Source organism: Montipora foliosa, chromosome 1, assembly GCF_036669935.1.
Source record: "Montipora foliosa isolate CH-2021 chromosome 1, ASM3666993v2, whole genome shotgun sequence".
NCBI lineage: Eukaryota > Metazoa > Cnidaria > Anthozoa > Scleractinia > Acroporidae > Montipora > Montipora foliosa.
The window spans coordinates 33,249,320-33,268,359 of record NC_090869.1 but is presented as its reverse complement, the minus strand read 5'-3'; the positions used below and the strand labels follow the sequence as shown (position 1 = coordinate 33,268,359).

The 19,040-nt window shown below is 38.9% G+C and overlaps 3 protein-coding genes across 5 annotated transcripts in view; 1 reads left to right on the top strand and 2 right to left on the bottom strand.

Moving 5' to 3' along the window:
* The window catches only part of LOC137997056 (E3 ubiquitin-protein ligase TRIM45-like), a 37,418-nt gene extending 24,474 nt beyond the window's left edge, over positions 1–12,944 (bottom strand). The window contains exons 1-2 of one of the 3 annotated variants that reach the window (XM_068842810.1): positions 12,847–12,944; positions 8,317–8,500 (exon numbers count right to left, since the gene is read on the bottom strand). In XM_068842810.1, the coding sequence (XP_068698911.1) occupies positions 8,317–8,493 (177 nt within the window). In that variant the 5' untranslated portion in view covers positions 8,494–8,500; positions 12,847–12,944. Of the gene's footprint in view, positions 1–8,316; positions 8,501–12,742; positions 12,767–12,846 lie in introns of those variants that run through there. The other 2 variants (XM_068842812.1, XM_068842800.1) reach the window with 2 other exon arrangements.
* LOC138005083 (E3 ubiquitin-protein ligase TRIM45-like) lies at positions 5,657–7,507 on the bottom strand. Its single transcript, XM_068854660.1, has 2 exons — positions 7,411–7,507; positions 5,657–6,875 (listed from the first exon to the last, which is right to left on the bottom strand). Exons 1-2 carry the CDS (start codon positions 7,505–7,507, stop codon positions 5,785–5,787), a joined length of 1,188 nt encoding a protein of 395 aa, XP_068710761.1. The 3' UTR covers positions 5,657–5,784.
* Positions 12,945–16,664: 3,720 nt separating the features above from the next.
* On the top strand, positions 16,665–18,273 carry LOC137977129 (uncharacterized). Its single transcript, XM_068824407.1, has one exon. It carries the CDS (start codon positions 17,066–17,068, stop codon positions 17,945–17,947), a length of 882 nt encoding a protein of 293 aa, XP_068680508.1. The 5' UTR covers positions 16,665–17,065; the 3' UTR covers positions 17,948–18,273.
* Positions 18,274–19,040: the final 767 nt, after the last annotated feature.

Sequence of the window (19,040 nt, the reverse complement as noted above, 5' to 3'; positions counted from 1 at the left end):
AGGGCTACTGGTCCATAGGGATCTCCTTTAATGATGTTCCCAGTAACGAACGACCAGTAATAATCTGCTCCTATCAGCACATCAACACTGACAGAATCACTTGTATCACATGCAAGTTGTAGACCCTGCAAGTAGGGGTAGCATTCCAACGTGGTTTGAGACCGTTGATTGGACACTGGGCTGCAAATTACTGGTACAACATATGAGGTGATATACACATTCATTTCATCCAATGTTCTGACACACAATTGCACAACATCACATTCCTTCACAGGGGCTGAGTTATCTCCAAATGTTTTTCAAAAGTGTCTCCTTACCAATGGTTGGTAGGTTCAATTGTTCACATGCCTTACTGGTTACGTATGATCTCTGGCTACAGGAATCAAATATCACATGGGCATTCAATCCAAGTTGTTGGTTATGTGGTCTGCAAACAAAGGCTTGGACTACCTGTAACAACACAGAGTCGGCATTGTTGCTAACGTGCATTGCTGAAGTTCCAGCTTCTCTGCTCCTATCTTGAGATGATCCAGATCCATGTGGTGTTGCCTCGTCACTAACTACATTCCTGGATGTTGGAATGTTCCTTATTCTTTCACAAATGGTTACATGGTGTCTACCTTCACAGTTAAAGCATTTTGCCTTTGACGGACAATTTGTGGAGATATGGCACACAAAACACTTGCCATTTCGTCTCAGTATTGTCCTCCTAGCTTTTGGTTCAGTGATGGTCATGCAGTTAATGGATTTGTGATTCTTCTTGCAAAAAACACATTGTTGAGTAAATTCCTCACTGCCTGTATAAAGGGCAGAGGCAGAATGGGGTTGTTTGCTTCTTGCTCTGTACTGTTCAAACCTGGGTGTATTGGCATTTGCACCACTTGTTTTCATTGCAGTACATCTTTCCCTGGCTTCCAACTCAGTTTTCAGTGCACTCAACAAGGCATCAAGATTCCATGATTCCTCAACGCCAAACTTACGGCTTACAACCAATCGTAATTCTGAGGGGATTTTTTCCATCACGACTGGGACCAATAAATTCCCAAAGGACCGTGATTCAACTCCTAACGCATTCAAACCTCGAATGTTGATTTCAATCTTGTCTAACAATTCACGTAATCTCTTTGTTTCATGCACTGAATTGACAGATGGAAGTTTCAATAAGGCATCCATATAATTTGATATCAGCAACTGCGGTTTACCAAATCGGTCCTTAAGAATGTCAATGGCTACTTTATAATTGTCTGCGGTCCGAGGCAGTCCAGCAATTGCGGATTCAGCATTGCTTGTTACACAACTCTTCAGATAGGTGAATTTTTCAATGGCCGAGATGTCAGTATTTCCATCGACAGCAGATTGAAATGTGTCCCAGAAACCCTGCCATTCTTGATAATTTCCTGAAAAGGATTTGAGTTCGAGTTTAGGTAGTTTCACTTTTGCGCTTTCGGTATTTCTGGTACTACTATTTTCCTGATTTGTCGCATGGGCCTGTGTGTGTTCGCCATGTTTCCCTTTCTCCAAACTCAAACCGATTTTCGCTAAAATACTGTAAACGTGCTCACAAAACTCACCAGAATCTTGTATTTCTTTCTCCAGTTCCTTTGGTTTGGTGAGCTCTAATATTGTTTCATCCAGCTTTTTGGTCGTTTCCAATTTTTCGGTCAACAAGGCTTTCAGAGCCGTTAACTTTTCCCTGAACGACGTTAAATCTCCCACGTGTTCTGTCAAAATTTTCTCCACATTCCCCACTGTTTTGCTCACAAAGGTCCTGTGTGCATCTCGTATTTTCCTGTTCTTGTCGATATTCATGACGCTTTATGTCCATAAACACCCTTTTTGAGCAGACTTCGCCTTTTTCCAATTCAAAAAATCCTTCGATGACGGCAACAGCTTTGTTGTTCTACTCCTTCTCGTATTTCCTCCGATTCGAAAGGACCATGTAATGAATCTTTATGGTATACTTAATTCATTTCCTGGTGAATGATCTCTTTACAATTTTCCATATGAATTACCACTTCACTCGACCGTTTCAGGCCTTAAGCACGGTTGAAATCTAAAACTCAATACTCAACTTGACACTCGAAGCGATCCGACGATCGATCAAAACTCAGACTATAAGTTCTTCTTTTACACGTGACTTTCTTCCCGCCACACGTAATATATGCTTATTTATGTCAAATCTATTTTTAACACCCTATTACCCTCGCTTTGAATTCGACAAAGCTCAACGCGACAAATTCTTGTTTAGAGAGGACCCCTCCTTAGTGTTTTCAATTGTCACGGAAGCACGTGACTAGACCCTCCCAGGGTCTCTCCTCGCTCGAGAGACCCTGGGAACGAGGTCGAGCCGTTGCCTTCCCAAACAAAGCTTTATAAATTCAAACCGTTGTAACACAACACCTCCATATACTCCAAGGCGGGAATCACGTTTTGAGCTTGGGCTGCCTGTGCACAAAGTACAAGCGAGACAGAAAATATCAGTTTGCCGTTTTTGCGCCATTTGTGGGATTTGGTCTGCTGAGCTCGCCTACATAGCGCACGCTTAATATTGCTTCCACAAAAAGATTAATCATGAACACAACAATTTCTTGGACCATGCAATCGAGTTCTCGCCATTTTCAACAGGGTATAATAGGCTGCCCCAAGCACTTCAGCAAAAAGGTTGGTTCAAAATATTCCCCTTTACCCTTTTACCCTTGGGAAAGCACTGCCGCAAAAAAATACACATGGCGTCAATACAGCAATCATTTTATTCGCTCAATGCTTCCACTATTTTTCCTCGTAGTTAAACAAAGTCTTTTGATGGTTTTAGTCTTTTATGAGAAATGCATGTTAGAACTGCGCAATTTGCAGATTTTCTTTGTTATCGAAAGAACCCAGTAAATACAGAGTCAATGCAGCGCAAGCGTTGTAAGTAAAAAATTGCGATTGAATGCGGAATAGCTTTCTAGGAAATACGGCTATTTTCTCGAGAAACAACTCCTTAGAATTTAACAAAATTTGGCACGAAAATACTTGAGAAAATAACTGGAGTATTGAAAACAAATTGAACATTAACAGAGGAAATTCTAGATATTCCAGTGAACCTTCAACAAGGAATGATTAAAGATTTCTCTGACAAATTATTATTAAAAGTGTTAACTTGTGAGCATCGTTACAAGCTTGTTGCATGCAATTATAAAATAATCTAACGACCAGATTTTCTGCAAATAAACAAAGCCGATTTTACAGGCCTGTTTATATTATTCGTGTTGCCATGGCAACGGTTTATACGGCAGCTTAACTATCAAAAAACCAAAGTTTATATTGTTAACTTGCTTGCTACCATTTTTGGCGACCAAAGGATCAAGGGTTTTAGAGAAAAAGGTAAATGAAACACAGGTATCAAAAACTGTGTTCAGCCACCTTACCTGAACTTTGACAGCGCACCATTTGAGGATCTTTGAGAATGGATCAAGCGCCAACTTTTAGAAAATTCGTTAGTTTCTCGTGATTTATCGTAACTGTTTAGTGGCAAATGAGTTATGGTATCGCTGTAGCCTACCTAGTTTTTAAAACCTCAAGCACAGGCAGACAGCCGAAGGATGCGAGAGCGCGTGACGTCACGTTATTTTGAGACAGTTGTAACGGCCGATTCAACTGATCGAGGAAAATGTTCCATAAAAGCTTCAAATCGCGATGTTTCTTTTCGAAAATTCATTTTATGGACAGCCAGATAAATAAAGTTCACTCACCTACTATTTTCTGCGTTGTCCTGAGTGATTTGATGGGTTTTTGGGACGCTTCGATTTCCTCTTCAGAGCCCACGCTTTTCCAGGTTTTTGTTATCGCCGTATGATACGGACAAAACTCATCCATCATTGGAATTTGATCAAATCAAATTAACCAATCAAAAAGCGCAAATTTATAATTTTGTTCCCTCTTGGGAAAAATCTGCGCTTTTTGATTGGTTAATTTGATTTGATCAAATTCTAATGATGGATGAGTTCTGTCTGTATCATATGACAATACCAAAAACCTGAGCGAAGCTTGAAAATCGAGCAGGATTTTGAGGTTGTAGAGCCTTGTAAATGCTGGGAGGCGAGCGACCTTTGGAAGAGGGAGAAATTCGGCTAAATTCTGGAGGCACTCGGCCGTGAGCGGTCTTGGAAGTTGCACGCCTTGTCTAGTTATATTGTATGTGACGACGCGTGGGATCTGAGACAAAATCGAAGCGTCCCAAAAACCCATCAAATCACTCAGGACAACGCAGAAAATAGTAGGTGAGTGAACTTTATTTATCTGGCTGTCCATAAAATGAATTTTCGAAAAGAAATATCGCGATTTGAAGTTTTTATGGAACATTTTCCTCGATCAGTTGAATCGGCCGTTACAACTGTCTCAAAATAACGTGACGTCACGCGCTCTCGCATCCTTAAGGTTGTCTGCCTGTGCCTCAATTCAACACCCCTAACCCTAACCCTAACCCTACAACTACTAACATTTGGCCTAATTAGGCCTAAGGTAAGCTTTAATGGATGTTTAGGATATACATTCTGTGTTGTTAAAACAATTACCTGTGACCTGGACCTGTGAGCTGTATTTTGTACCAGCTCTTCCTTCAGTGCGCGCCCATACTTTTGATGTTTTAATTTGCAGCAAACATTCTTTAAATTTGCAGCAACTCGTTTTGTAAATTTGCAGCAATTATTTTGAATTTGCATGCAGCAACATTTAATATTTTATTTGCAGCACCTCTTTAAATTTGCAGCATGTCCCTTGTGGGCCACCGTAACAATCGAATGCAATCATTTTACTTTCACAGTAACAACGCCAACGAATCTAGAAATTAAAATCAAAACTAGCCAATTCAACGAAACACAAAAACGAATGTGCGGGATTCTATGGATTCCATGAGTTCAAAAGAAAACGATGAAGATCTAACTGAGACAGTAGTAAACGAGGTCGATGATTCAGTCAGTGTGGAAGATGAAAAGGAGGTTTTGCGAACCGTCGAAGTAGAACTAACAGAATCAACAGATTCAGAGGACGGAAATCCAGTCAAGGAGCAAGTAAACATGTTGGAAATGAAAACGCTTAAGAGATATTTCCATTCGCTATCACAGGATGACCGGTTGGAAGAAACCACAGAGGAAGACCCTGTCTGTGAAAATCCTTTGTGTTGGGAGTTGCACAGGTGAAGTCTCAAATAAGGGGGTCTTCATCAAAGGTTACCTTGGAATTAAGCCCAGGGTTTAGAATCCATCCTTTTAACGGCATCGACTTCTACTTAAAAAGGGTGAATTGGCGATATCGTGACAAACTGACAAACACCGTGAGTTCGACACTGGTCTTACAGCTCTGCGAAATTTCTGACCGAAGCCGATTGTCAGCAGTAGCCAAGGGGCAACGGTATTCTGGGCACCACGTTATCCGGATTCACTGAAAGAGGCCGTGTACTGGAGAAAGAAAATCAAACAAGATATTTCCTCTCAGGTACCTTGCGTTTTGGTTGCAGAAAATCTCTTGAATTCGTGTGCAAATTCAGTTGGATTGGACAAGGTAAGGTATTCGAAAGCGAGCTAAAACTGGATCAGTTCTGTAAGAAACATGAATTTGCACATCATTTTGAAATCACGTCACGCGATTGGGTATCCAGGGACAAGAGTGTTTTTGGACAGGCTGTAAATTGTCTGCTTGAAGAAATATTTGAGGCCAACGAAAGGAAAAATAAGACACTCTCCAAAGCGTTTACTCGTATACAGCGTAAACAGAATGGGATCTCATTAGAGAGTATGTCACTGATCAATACTTGCGATTGTGACGAGCTGAAGTTTTTTTAGAGCGCAGAAAAACTGGTTTGCTGCTGGTAGGTTTACCTATTTCAGACCAGACATCCCCAGGATACCACCAGAATCTTTCTTTTTGTCCCGTAATATCCAACTCAGGGGCGAGGGGCACAGATTCGTGAAGAAGGGTTACCATTATACCAATATCCATGATTGTTTTGTTCACTTGCAGAGCGAAATAGTCGCTTTTGCATGGTATGCACTCATACTGCAATGCACTGAGTTGTGAAAGTCGTTCAACAAGTGGCTGCTTCATGGTCAAGAGCTCCATGTCATCCCCTTCAGCCAAAGCTCTTTCAGCAAACTCAACACTACTTCTCAGCTGGGCTAGTGACAGGGTCAGTGCTTCCCTTTGGCTTCCAAGCTCGTTTCGCTTCACTTTTCCTTGATCTTCTACTTCACTCTTAAGCTTTCTTCTCATATTCTCCAGTGCCTTCACTTGTTCGTCGAAAAACACATCCACTTCCTTATTGACCTCAGCAATCCTCTCCTCGACGCGAAATGCCATTGCTTTAACAGCAAATAGTCCTTTTTCTACGGCATTTTCTTTTGTTTTTGTTTCTCGAAGAATGGCTTGAACGATTTCCCTCTCTCTTTCAGACACATCTGCTATAAAGTTGTACTTATGTTCGCGGTGATCTACAATAGTACAATCCCGGCAGATTGTCTCCTGGCATGTTTCACAAAACAGTTTCAAAGCCTCGCCAGCATGTTTCCCACAAAATGCAGGCTTGACCAGGGCCTTGGATCCAAGTTTTTGAACTTCTGCCAGGGATAAACTTTGGTGACCTTTGAATGTGTTCATCCTTCTGTGTGCAGTTTCACAAAATTTGCACATGAAAACTCTGCAGTTCATGCAACGAGAGCCTGCAGAGTCGCCGCTGTCACATAATTCACAGGTCACAAAATTTCCAGATGAAGTGCTGCTTTGTATGTTTAGCAAGGTCATGAAGTTGTTTATCCAGAAATTTGGTTGAAGCCTAGTGGCCAGTAGCGGGAAACTAGACTTAAACAGCAACCGAAAAATTTCACAGGATTTCACACCGGCTGTGATTAATCATTCGAAACGGGGCGTGGGGAAACTGTAATCCGCACTGGTTTCCTCTTGTTTTTTTTTTTTTCAACTTATCATTTCTAAGGAGGTTCATTCCATGAAATCCGCTCACATTTCTGTTTTTGTTAGTATCTATTCTCTCCTTGCCTTATTCACACGAAATAATTTTCATTTTTGTTTTCGTCCAGAATATCACTGCTTCACAACATTTACCAGCCCCAGTGACTAGTGAAAGCTCAAAATCTACTAGCCAAGACTGAAATTTCACTAGCCTGTGGCTTGTTGGCTACCGTTAGTCTCGAGCCCTGAATGCTGCCTAGGGGAGGGGAAATGTTTCATTATGCTTCCGGTAATTTAACGACGGTTTAATAGGTCTTGAGAAGGAAAGGTACAAAACGAAGACCCCCACTGAACCCCACTCGAGAGAAGAAAGAAAACAATAGATAGTTTTCACAGTGACGTCATCAAATTCTAAAATCAAAATCGCAGGGTCTTCTGAATTTTTATCCAAAGGAGGTTGAAGATGACCTAGAAGTTTTGTTTTCAAGTTTTCAGTTCCGGGACGTCTTTCGTTTTCAAAATACAGCATTTTAAATTTCCGAATTGCCACCTTGCGATTCACCATGATACAAAGCTATTTGGTTGGAAAAATTGTCGATCCCTTGGCCTATGAATTACAGCAGTTTGAGTCTTTAAAAACATTAAAAGATGTTTTCATACACGTGTATTTTATCTCACGAGCGACAAGTAAGCGCTTTCATCGCAAAGTGAACAACAGATGTTTTTGTTGATTTCCGGCGCTATGTTGGTGCACCACAAGGCGTCTTCATACAAAACTCTGTAAAGTTGAGTGAAACGCTTCGACAAATAACTCAGAAACAATGTACCGCACGGCACAGACCGGAAAATTGGAGAGGTCGTTAAAAGATTTGTCTCCTACAACATTACGAGTTCTTGGACTTTTTCTTTGAACGATTAACGATTTATTTTTTGCTGCGTGACAGTGAAACTACCACGAGAAGCGAAATGAAAAACTGAGCAGATCATACAGCCATCTTAATTTCTCCATTCGCGCATAACCACAAATAATTGCGCCTTTGACCACAATCCCTCGCGTTTCGAAAAAAATGTGTTCTTCTCCCGATTAGAAAGCTCCTTCGTTCGTTCGCTTCAGGCTCACTCACAGCGGCAGCAATAAAAAAAAATATACTCGACCTACTATGCAACACTGGATGTGATGATTCCACCGCTGTATTTTGGAAAAGTTAGCACACATGTTAGTAAACATGGTTAGTAGCCATGGTTAGTAGACAAGTTAGTAGACAGAGTTAGCAGACATGTCAGTAATCCTACCAGAGTACTAATTTCAAAATCATCCCCAGATGAAACCAGGATTTTTCTTCATTTTCTTCAAAAATCTTCCTTTAAACTTACTTTTGTCTCTTGCCTACACTCAGGGCAAGTTATAACATGTTCAGATCCCTGCTTCTTTATCAGTTTTTCCAGGCACACCTTGCAGTAGGTGTGCAGACATGGTAAAACTTTTGGTTCCTTGAACTGTTCCATGCATACAGCACATTCCAAGTGTTTATCAGGTATTGCAGATGCCATTGTGAATCTGAGGATCAATAATTGAAAGGCAATTATTGCCTACAGCTGAGAGAAAAAGATAAAATAAACCCTGAATACCGGTTGCTTATAATGACTGCTCTAGCTCTAGAAGCTCAAAACTAAATGCAACAAATAATACTACCCATAAACCTCGATCACCAATGATATGATCTCAAATCCATTTAAGATGCAAAAGCGTACTAGAAGATGAAAAGAACAGCATCGAAACGGAAAACTCCGTTTTTAAAGAACTTCCATATTATAATTTCAATGGCAGATTAAATCTCTATCACGGGCAATTTAACAACTCATTAATACAAAATCAGCTTCCAACTAAAAGACAACTCAAAAACTTAAGTGGTTTGCATGATGTGGATCTTTTCAGACTCAACTCAAATCTTGTTGGCAGCTTAAATACCAATAAGAACGTATTTAATCAACAAATCGCAGCCTAGTGAAAAATATCAACATGTACACAATAACTCAGCCTTTCTCATTGATAGTATCTTCCTCAATAATCCTGACCAAGTTCTAATTTAATGGAAACATTATAACTGATGTCTCTGATCATTTTTGTCAATTTGTATTTTGAAATCTAATCGAGACAAACCTGTCGACAAAACAATTAAAAAACGTCACTTCTCAGAATTTTCCTCTAGGGAAATCAACAATGATTTGTCCACGATCAAAAGCAAATAACATGGATGACCTGTTCTCATCTTTCTACAGACAATTGAAAACAGTTGTGAATAACCATGCACCCATTGAAATTTTATCCAAATGTAAAATTAAACAACTTGCAAACCCATGGATAACAAAAGGAATAAGGACATCAATTAAAATAAAGAATAAGCTATATGTAAATGGAATACACAGCAAACATAAATATTATAGCAGTAAAATTACGATAGTCTTATTCATTTGAGTAAAAAACAATATAACTTTGAATTCCTTGAGAAAAATATAAATGATATAAAAAAGACATGGAAAGAAATAAATGAATTATTAATTAATGGGGTTTTTCAGTGAGTGATTAATTAATGGGGACACCCATTTTTCAGTGAGTGATTAACCCATTGACTCCTGGGGGTTCCCCATTGATGAGTAAAATCGTCTGGCGTTAGACAGAGTAAAATACTAAGTATGGCCAGATTTGGCCCGTTCAGGCGTAGGAAAAAAGTAGAGTGTTAACAAAGTTAAAAGACCCAAGCAGGTGCCACAGAGTATGTTTGAAAGTGTGGGGGGGGGGGGAGGGGGGCTAGGACTCGGTATCAATCACAGAAGTGTGAGGGGAGGGGGAGTTAGGTTTAGGAGAAAACAACACCATAGGAAAAAAGTGGGGGGTGGGGGGAGGAGGCTATAGCCCCCCCAGCCCCTCCCTCTCTGCAGCCCCTGCCAAACAATAACAATCAAATAATTGAAAACCGTTCTCGATTACGAAATATCTTAAATAAACATTTTGCAAATGTTGGCAATTTACTAGCAAACAAACTACCAAAGAAAGATAATTATTGTCTTTGAGTTATCTCAGTAAATTAAAATCCCCTTTTTCTAAAACCCATTACACCAGAAGTTAAACAGGAAATTTTATCTTTACCAAATAAGAAATCCTGTGGCTTATACTCCTGCCCTAGACAAATGCTCAAATGTTTGTGCAATATCATATCTCCAGCCCTTTCTCATCTTTTTAATTTACCTGTTACACTTGGTGTCCATCCTTCAAAACTTAAGATTTCCAAAATAACTCCACACTTGAAGAACATTGTCTCAGGTAGTTATTTTACGGTTAGTAATCCCTCTTTTTCCATTGGTGAAGAAATGTTTTGTGTTGACACCAAGAAATGTAAACATTACTATTTGTTGGTTATTAGTAGAAGGCTAAATTAACCTATTAACCTCCAAGCTTCAGATTAATTTCAATTTATCAGAAGAGCAACTATGCCAAACTTTCTCCCTCCCACACAATGTTGCTCTGGAACCCTATGTGACAGTTTTCCAATATAAAGTGCTTAAAATATATATATACTATATGAATGATAAGGTCTTTAAAATAGGTTTTATTTCATACAAAGGTTGCATGTTTTGTAAAATCGAATCCAAAACATTAACACATCTCTTATACTCATGTCCTCATTCAAGAGTTTTTTGGCACGATTTTCAAGAGTATTGGTTTTTGGTTAGACAAGAGAGAATCCATCCTACTTTAGAAGACATTAAAGTGGGCATTTTGACAAGACAATGCCCCTTACTGAATTAATTTCTACTGATTGCAAAAATTCACTTGTGGAATTGTAGAAAGAATCGATTTCTTCCTGACATATCCGGATTTAAGGTTAAAATTAAACTTACATGCAAAACAGTGCCTTATATTGCAAAAACGTGCTGTAACAAAGAATTTTTAAACAATAAGTGGGCGAACTGTGTTCTGTGATGTACTTATGACTATTGATTTCATGCTTAATACATTTGTCGTATCTTGTAAATAAATCTTGTAAATAGCCTTGCATGTTGTTTGTAAATAACTGTAATAAGTACTGTGTGTAAGTTATTTATGTGAGTAAAAGTATTAAATAAAGATTAAAAATTAAAACATAATGCCAATATAATATAAAAGTAACAAGAACAATAATGTACTCCTTACAGTATGCCTTCCCCAAGTCACATTCCATGGAGCATGCAATACCTGATATTGTCAAAGCAATAATTATCTTCTAGCCAAAATAGTCAATTTGCATCTTGTAGTTGTAGGGTTTTTAATAAACTTTATTTAGTTTTCAAGAAAGCATTGATCTTAATTGCTGCTTTGGCCTTGTTCAGCTATTTATCAAATTAACATGGATGTTCCATATGATGTTGTCGCCAATTTGCAGATGTCAACAAATGTGTAGTGACTGAGGAATGGGAGAATTCACTTTTTTTCTTTTTAAGTGAAATAATTCATCAATGGCAACACAATTCAAAATTTGAGTAAGCAAGCACATCTCCCACAGGATACTGGTAATCTTCTTTTCACTAAAACAGCACAAATGTACTTATGTCTGTCACTCTGCAGTCAAACGATCAAGGGGTCCTGTGCATTATTCTTACATGCACTTTTTTGCTTCAACAAAAAACTTGTGATAATAATAGGCCATTTGCAACAATTGAAACTGGTCAGATAACCAATGACTGGTAAACTTAAAGCCAGCTTTATAAATTCTTGAAAATATAATTTAAAAGGCTGTGTTTCACTTGGGCACAATGCCAGTTTTCAGATAAATCCCACATAAAGTGAAGATTTTATGACATTTGCAAACTCAAGAATTCCAGACCTATGTCAAGAAGAAAGAAGGTTTTGCCCTCAAGTAAACTTTTCCACAATTGAACACCACTAAAACAGGCGAGATTTTTAAAGTTACTTAAGGCAGAACACACAAGAATAAATAACAAGCAAGGATGGAAATTTCTGGACTTTTAAACCTCAGGCCGGAAAAAATTCACAACAATTTGAAAATTCAAGATATCCAAAGATTGGCCGTTTTTATACTAGAGACGCATAATTCGTCTGGGACGAACTTGGGCAAACATTTTTTCTGCGTCTGTTAAATTCGTCTAGTATAAAGACGGCCACAAGACGCATTATGCGTCTGGACGAAGAATCTATTTTAGTGCGTCCTCGAAGACGAACTAAACTGGAAAGTTCGTCCAGACGCATTATGCGTCTAGTGCCCGTCTTTATACTAGACGAATTTAACAGACGAAGAAAAAATGTTTGCCCAAGTTCGTCCAAGACGAATTATGCGTCTCATATAGTTCGTCCCGTCTTTACACTAGACGGATAACATGAGAGATGCATAATTCGTCTGGACGGATTATGCGTCTCTAGTATAAAAACGGCCATTGACTTGGAAACCATTGCAGCAATTGACTGGGGAGTATTCAGGCATCGTTTTCCCACGCAAATCCTTATATTTCTTGCACCAACAACAACATCTGTTTCTAGCATACAAGCACTAAAATCATCATCACTGCAGCATATTTTTAAAAACCGCCCTAACAATCAATCATCATATTTTACGAAAACGTGGTCACGTGACTAAATAAGATAATATCATTACTCAATGCTATCCTGAACCCTTGTAAGAAAGATAGATATATTTGACAACTGTTGACGAAGGCAAAAATATTACGTGAAAAAGTCATTTGCTATTGAATTATTTTCTGACAAGAACCAAAAGCGTAATTCCACTCAAACAACTTTTATACAAACCCATCAGGTCCTGCGATTCGGCTTAATAAGTCCAAAAAGTCACCAAAAACATTCTCTGAGATGTTGCTCGCTTTTTTAAACCCAAAACAAAGCACTATACTCACCATTTACGACGACGTACAGCAAATATTCGCCTTCTGTGCAACACTTCCGGCTCGCAAAGTCCTGGCACTACCTAACTCTCAGAGTCCTCGGGCTTTTTGGTCATCGGCTGATATTTGCACGAATTTGGTTTTATCAACGGAGTGACAACGGAGTAGATACACCGTAAGTACATAGATTAAGGAGGCTCGAAATAGTTTCTCCTTTTTTCAAACAAATAAACATATTCTGTCCTTAGATACAGTTAGGGCAATCATATCAAGACGAAATTTGGCCAGGGTATTAAGTACCTATCGTAGATTTCTCACATTATGTTTTCCTCCAAAATAATGTTACCATGGCAACGATATTAGGCATTTCTTTAAGCCTTAAAATCAACCTTTGTGGTCCTTTTTGAAGAAACGGAACGGTGAAATTTTCCCATTCATCGTTACCAGATAATGTTAGAAATACTCTCTAAAATATTTAAAATTCAACAAAATCTGTAGGTCAGTTTTTCAGAAAAATAAGTTTTTTTGAATTGTGTGTCTAATTATTTTTTTCACCTACAGAATTTTTTTAAATTTGAAGGACAAACGGTTTAAATTAATCTAAGCTAACATGCAAAAAATGAAAAAAATTCACCGTCCGGAAGCAGAGATATAAACGAGTAAAGTTGCAAAATCATGAAAAATTAGGGGGTTACAAGATCAGCATTTACGCATGCGTCACCCGCTCATTCGAGTCCGCGCGCGAGTGGAGCTACAGGTCAACACAAACGGATTTTAGTAACTATTAAACCGTTTAAGTAGAATTTTCGTAGTTTTCGTGAATAGGCGATGTCTATTTATATGCCATGTATATAGAAATTGGAGAAAGGTAAGCAAAATTAGCGGTATTTGTTTATTTCTGGTGATTCATTTAAATCGTGAGCTGACGCAAGCAGCTTACGAATTGCGTGTGTGGCTTACGCGCGCGCGCTCAGCCGAAAACCCTTTCGAGCCTCCTTAAAGCTGACGTTTTACATTATCAACTCCGTTGATAAAACCAAATTTTTGTATACTACTTCTACGGAGCTCGGTAAGTGCCGTGGTCATCATTCTTTTTTTTTTTTTGCCGACTTTTTTCTGCCGACTTTTGTGACAACTTTTTTGCCGACTTTTCTGTCGACTTTTTCGGCAACATTTTTGTGTCGACTTTTGTGTCAACTTTTTTGTCGAGTTTTTTGTCGACTTTTGTGTCGATTTTTTTGTCGACTTTTGCGTTGAGTTTTTTGTCGACTTTTGTGTCGAGTTTTTGATTAATTTCTGATTAAAATAAAAGAGCGTTGAAATCGTTCATAAAACAAATTATGTCAACTTTTTAGACATGCATGCATTCGCGGTGTTGGCCTCTCAGACACTGGCCAACATGGCCGCGTTTGTGCTTGTTATTCTCTTTACAGTTGCTTTGAGAACGTCCACATGTGCAGGTGTTCGGCTTCCAAACTATATTCCCACATTGCAAGATTACTCTGGCAGACGTAATAATATCATTGAAAACTATTTTCATCTTGGCCTGGAGTACTCAGAGATTTTGTTGTTTCTTGGATTATTTCATGGCATCACTCTGAGCCTTAGACAGTTAAAAAGGCTCTTGAAAGCCAAAGGACTTGGAAGAAGAAGAAACCCTAGTGACTTAGATAATCATGAGCCCTTCGGGCAAAACTCATCGAAAAACTCGATACAAAAGTCGACACAAAAGTCGACAAAAATCTCGACACAAAAGTCGACTAAAAACTCGACACAAAACTCTACAAAAAAATGTTGTCAAGAAAGTTGACAAAAATGTCGGCCAAAACAAAGTCGACAGAAAAGTGGACAAGAAACTTGACAAAAAACTCGACTGAACGCTATAAAAAGAGAATGATGGCCATGGCACCCTTACCGGGCTCCGTATACTTCCCTACCGACGCAGCACCACAGTTTCTGATATTAGCCCGAGTTACGTATGCGCATGTGAACGTACTACCTTATTCTTGTTTTCAAATATTTTGTAAGACACGTCTGTCGTGATGCAGTTATCTGGGAAGCGAGATTTATATGGGAAAAAAGTGATAGAGGTGACTAGGATGGAAGAAGGGAGGGTCAGGAATTTAGGAGATTCCTCAGTATTGTATCGCGCATCCTGTATTGCGCATATGGTGTGTCAATATTTGTAAATTGGCCAAATTTGCAACATTGTAAATAGGCGTAAATCGATCATACACGCTGAAAAAGTTCCCAAAACAATTAGTGAGAGGAGTTGTTAATGACCCATAATTTATCTCTTTGTGAATGAGCGCGAGCATTCCGAGAACCCAAGGGAGAAATACATGAAAGATATTAATTAAGCATATGCTTTGAAATAACGGGCGTGATTAGTATCAGTGCAGGCATCAGTCAATGGGGTAACATTGGCCATTATATCTCTTAAACAAGCACAATGACATCTTTTTTATTGTTGTCCTCAAAACAGGGATTAGTAGGGAACATTCAGGGAAAGTCTCAAGAAAATTGTTTATCTTAACCGCGGATCCCACCGACCAGTTAAGCGAAAGTTATAAAGCAAATTAATTTTCTCCACTGACGCATCACCACAGTAGCGAAGACCGAGTAAGAACTAAAACTGCAAATAAAAGGGAAAGACCACCTGTTTCCATTTCCTTCCATCATTTCATGAGAGACTGTTTCTATTTCTTCCTTTTTTTTTTCTTGATAATTATTATTTTAGCACCCACCAGGATACCGCGTCTTTGCGGCTTTGTTAAATTGGTCTTTGTCTCCAAAAGTACGAAGCTTTGATCATGGGGTGAACACGGTTTAACTCTAGTGTAGCAAAGTACCAGTAGGTTTAAGTGTTGTTTGCAAACCTTTTCTTAAAAGCAAACGAATCCGTTTATATCCTATGTACTGCACCAGATATCAAACTCAATATTTTTTCTACAACTTTCTACAATCCCGTAAAGCATTCCTGAAATACCAATTTTTCAGTAATGTCCTAAATAATGATGTTACTTTTCTCGGTAAACAAACGAAAGATGCTCGTACCAGCCTCCAAACTACCAGAGATACCCCTCTACAATGGAACTGACACACCCTCATTACATAGTTTTCAAAAGTAGTGTTCAATGATTTGCAAAGTAAAACCTTTTACCATCACAGTAGTTTTGCACTTGGACTCTTACAAGTGAACTCAAAATTAGCTTAAGATCTGCGTCCTGGGTTGTATCTCGAACGGGAAAGGAAGTTGTTGTTTTTTTAATATTTGTTTTCTTTTAACTCCGCCGTGGTCGTTCTTTCGCGTTATGGTTAAAATTCATTGCATTCCACCTTAAGCACCGCATTCAAATCATCTTTACATCTCTTTTTTCTCGATTTCAAGTATAAATCTTGAACAAATAGATTAGCCAAAATGTGTATCTATTGTTTCTATGTCAATATTACATCACGCAAACTTGAAAAACAACCACTCGAGGTTTCTAAGCATCCCCACAACTGCGACGCCAAAAATGGATTTAAACACTCTGATCTGTGCATTATTAGAAGCCATGTTCAAAGAAATCAATTTTGTTATTATTTTACGACTGCCATAAAACAAAAAGATAGAGTGACAGTGTTCCCTTACAGTTATTGAGGGCGAGGAAATTTTCTACGTACAAACCTCCACCACTGGTTGTTCGATTTTATAAGACTGACTAGCAGTGTGCGGTTGTTGAATTAATCGGGTACTGTCCCTCAATCGAGAGAAACGTTTCTTGTCGCGATTGCGTGACAAACAAGATACACCATAAAAGCGCAAACAATCGCGAACTGGTGTTCTTTTCTTCAGAGTGGACGCGAAAAGAACGCCTGATTTGCAGATTACGCACCGCTCAGCTAACATCGAGGGGACTGCTACCAGTCTGACTTCTCCTTAAATTGTTCAAAAAAGTTGGCTCTCGTTCAGCTGTCGAGTGACGCTCGTGGACTTTAAACTCGTGAGCTTTGACATCGCACCATTTGAGAATGGATCAAGCACCAACTTTTAGAAAGTTCGTTAGTTTCTCGTGATTTCTCATAACTGTTTAGTGGCTAATGAGTTATAGAACCACTGATATAAAAAGAGACAAGGTTTATAGGATCTATACTTAGAACAAAGGGGGGTGGGACGCCAAGGTTTTAAAACCACAAGTCAACAACCGCATGTAAAAATTAAAACCCGTCGATTCGACGAAACACAAAAATGAATGTGCGGGATTCTATGGATTCCATGAGTTCAAAAGAAAATGGCGACGATCTAACTAACACGGTAGCAAACGAGGTTGATGATTCAGTCAGTTTGGAAGATGAAAAGGAAGTTTTGCGAACCGTCGAAGTGGAACTAACAGAATCAACAGATTCAGAGGACGGAAATCCAGTCAAGGAGCAAGTGAATATGTTGGAAATGAAAACATTTAAGAGATATTTCCGTTCGCTATCACAGGATGACCGATTGGAAGAAACCACAGAGGAAGACCCTGTGAAAATCGTTTGCGTTGGGAGTTGCACAGGCGAAGTCTCAAATAAGGGAGTCTTCATCAAAGATTACCTTGGAATTAAGCCAGCGTGTAGAATCCATCCTTTCAACAGCATCGACTTCTACTTAAAAAGGGTGAATTGGCGACGTCGTGACAACCTGAAAAACTCCGTTAGTTTGCCAGTTGTCTTACAGCTCTGCGAAATCTCTGACCTAAACCGATTGTCAGCAATGGCCAAGGTCTTCTTACAACATAGCCAAGGGGCAATGGTATTTTGGGCACCGCGTTATCCGGATTCACTTAAAGAAGCCGTGTACTGGAGAAAGAAAATAAAACAAGATATTTCGTCTCGGGTCCCTTGCGTTTTGGTTACAGAAAATCTCTTGGATTCGTGTGCAAATTCAGTGTGTTGGATTGGACCAGGTAAGGTGTTTGAAAGTGAGCTAAAACTGGATCAGTTCTCTAAGGAACATGAATTTGCAGATCATTTTGAAATCAAGTCACGCGATTGGGTATCCAGAGAGAAGAGTGTTTTTGGACAGGCTGTAAATTGTCTGCTTGACGAAATATTTGAGGCCAACGAAAGGGAAAACAAGACTTGGATGTAATGAACGGTTTCCTTCGACTGCAAAGGCCCGTGATTTGGATTTATCAATATTCAAGATTATCATGTTTCTTTTCATGCAAAATTTGCATAACAAAGATATTTATAAAAGTATAATGAAAATAGAACTGGCAATAATCAAGGGTTAGAGAGGTGCGTTTTGTCATCAATGAGGCATTTCAAAGTAATTGTATATTTTGGGAGGAATTGTTTTGTACCCTTTTCTCGGTAGCTGTTCAGTATCAACATATCAAACTGTAAGTATTTTGACTGTTATCTTGTTGCTAATCATTTTATTTAAAAAAATATATATATATATAATTACCAAGACTACATGTGATCTAATGCAACATCAGTTTCGTGGGATATCAGTAGATTCTCTTGCTGAATTGCCAAGCAGTAAATATCAGCCTCTTAATGCTACAAAGCACAACAATACATGTTTTATAATGCAGTATCTTTTATAAAGGATATCACCATAACTTCTTAGTGGATAGCAAGGCAGTGAGTATTGGAAACTAAGACGACAATGAAATAAATGATCTATAACGAAACATCAGTTTTTTGGGATATTAAATGATGTAGTTCCAATCCTAACCCCAAGCAGTAAATATCAGCCTAACATAACAATCAATGAGATCAATTTCAGTTAATTGTTGTCCACTTCACCGTTCAAATATCAATTGTGGAAGCGATTTGAAACATGACTCAGTGGAAGTCGAGTAAGGCCACATACTAACGAGGAGTGGTATAGGATCCTACCATGCCGCGGGTGAGTTGTGTAAGAGGGCAGAAACTCGGTCTTCTAGCGTCCGAAACGCGTCTTTCCAAACCAGTCTCGTTTTCCGACGGGTATTTTAAACGAGTCTAATTTTAAGAACGAGGCTGGTTTTTTTAAACCAGTCACGTCTTCGTGCCAGATTGAGTACCTATTTCATCGAGACGATTTTTATCGAGTCATCTTTCCCTCGTTTACCGGAAAACTTGAGTGATCCAGAAACTCTGACATGCAGACAACACAAACAGACATCTGAAGAAAATAAATTGCGATATCGAGACACGTAGAAATTTGTGACAAAATAGAGTACCGCACATCG

Bases quoted from the DNA above. Each gene is read 5' to 3' on its own strand.
- LOC138005083 (XM_068854660.1), bottom strand. From the start codon at position 7,507: ATGGTGAATCGCAAGGTGGCAATTCGGAAATTTAAAATGCTGTATTTT. The intron at 6,876-7,410 runs GTCATCTTCAAC...GATTAATCACAG, and splicing joins CTTGAAAACAAAACTTCTAG to CCGGTGTGAAATCCTGTGAA.
- LOC137977129 (XM_068824407.1), top strand. From the start codon at position 17,066: ATGAATGTGCGGGATTCTATGGATTCCATGAGTTCAAAAGAAAATGGC.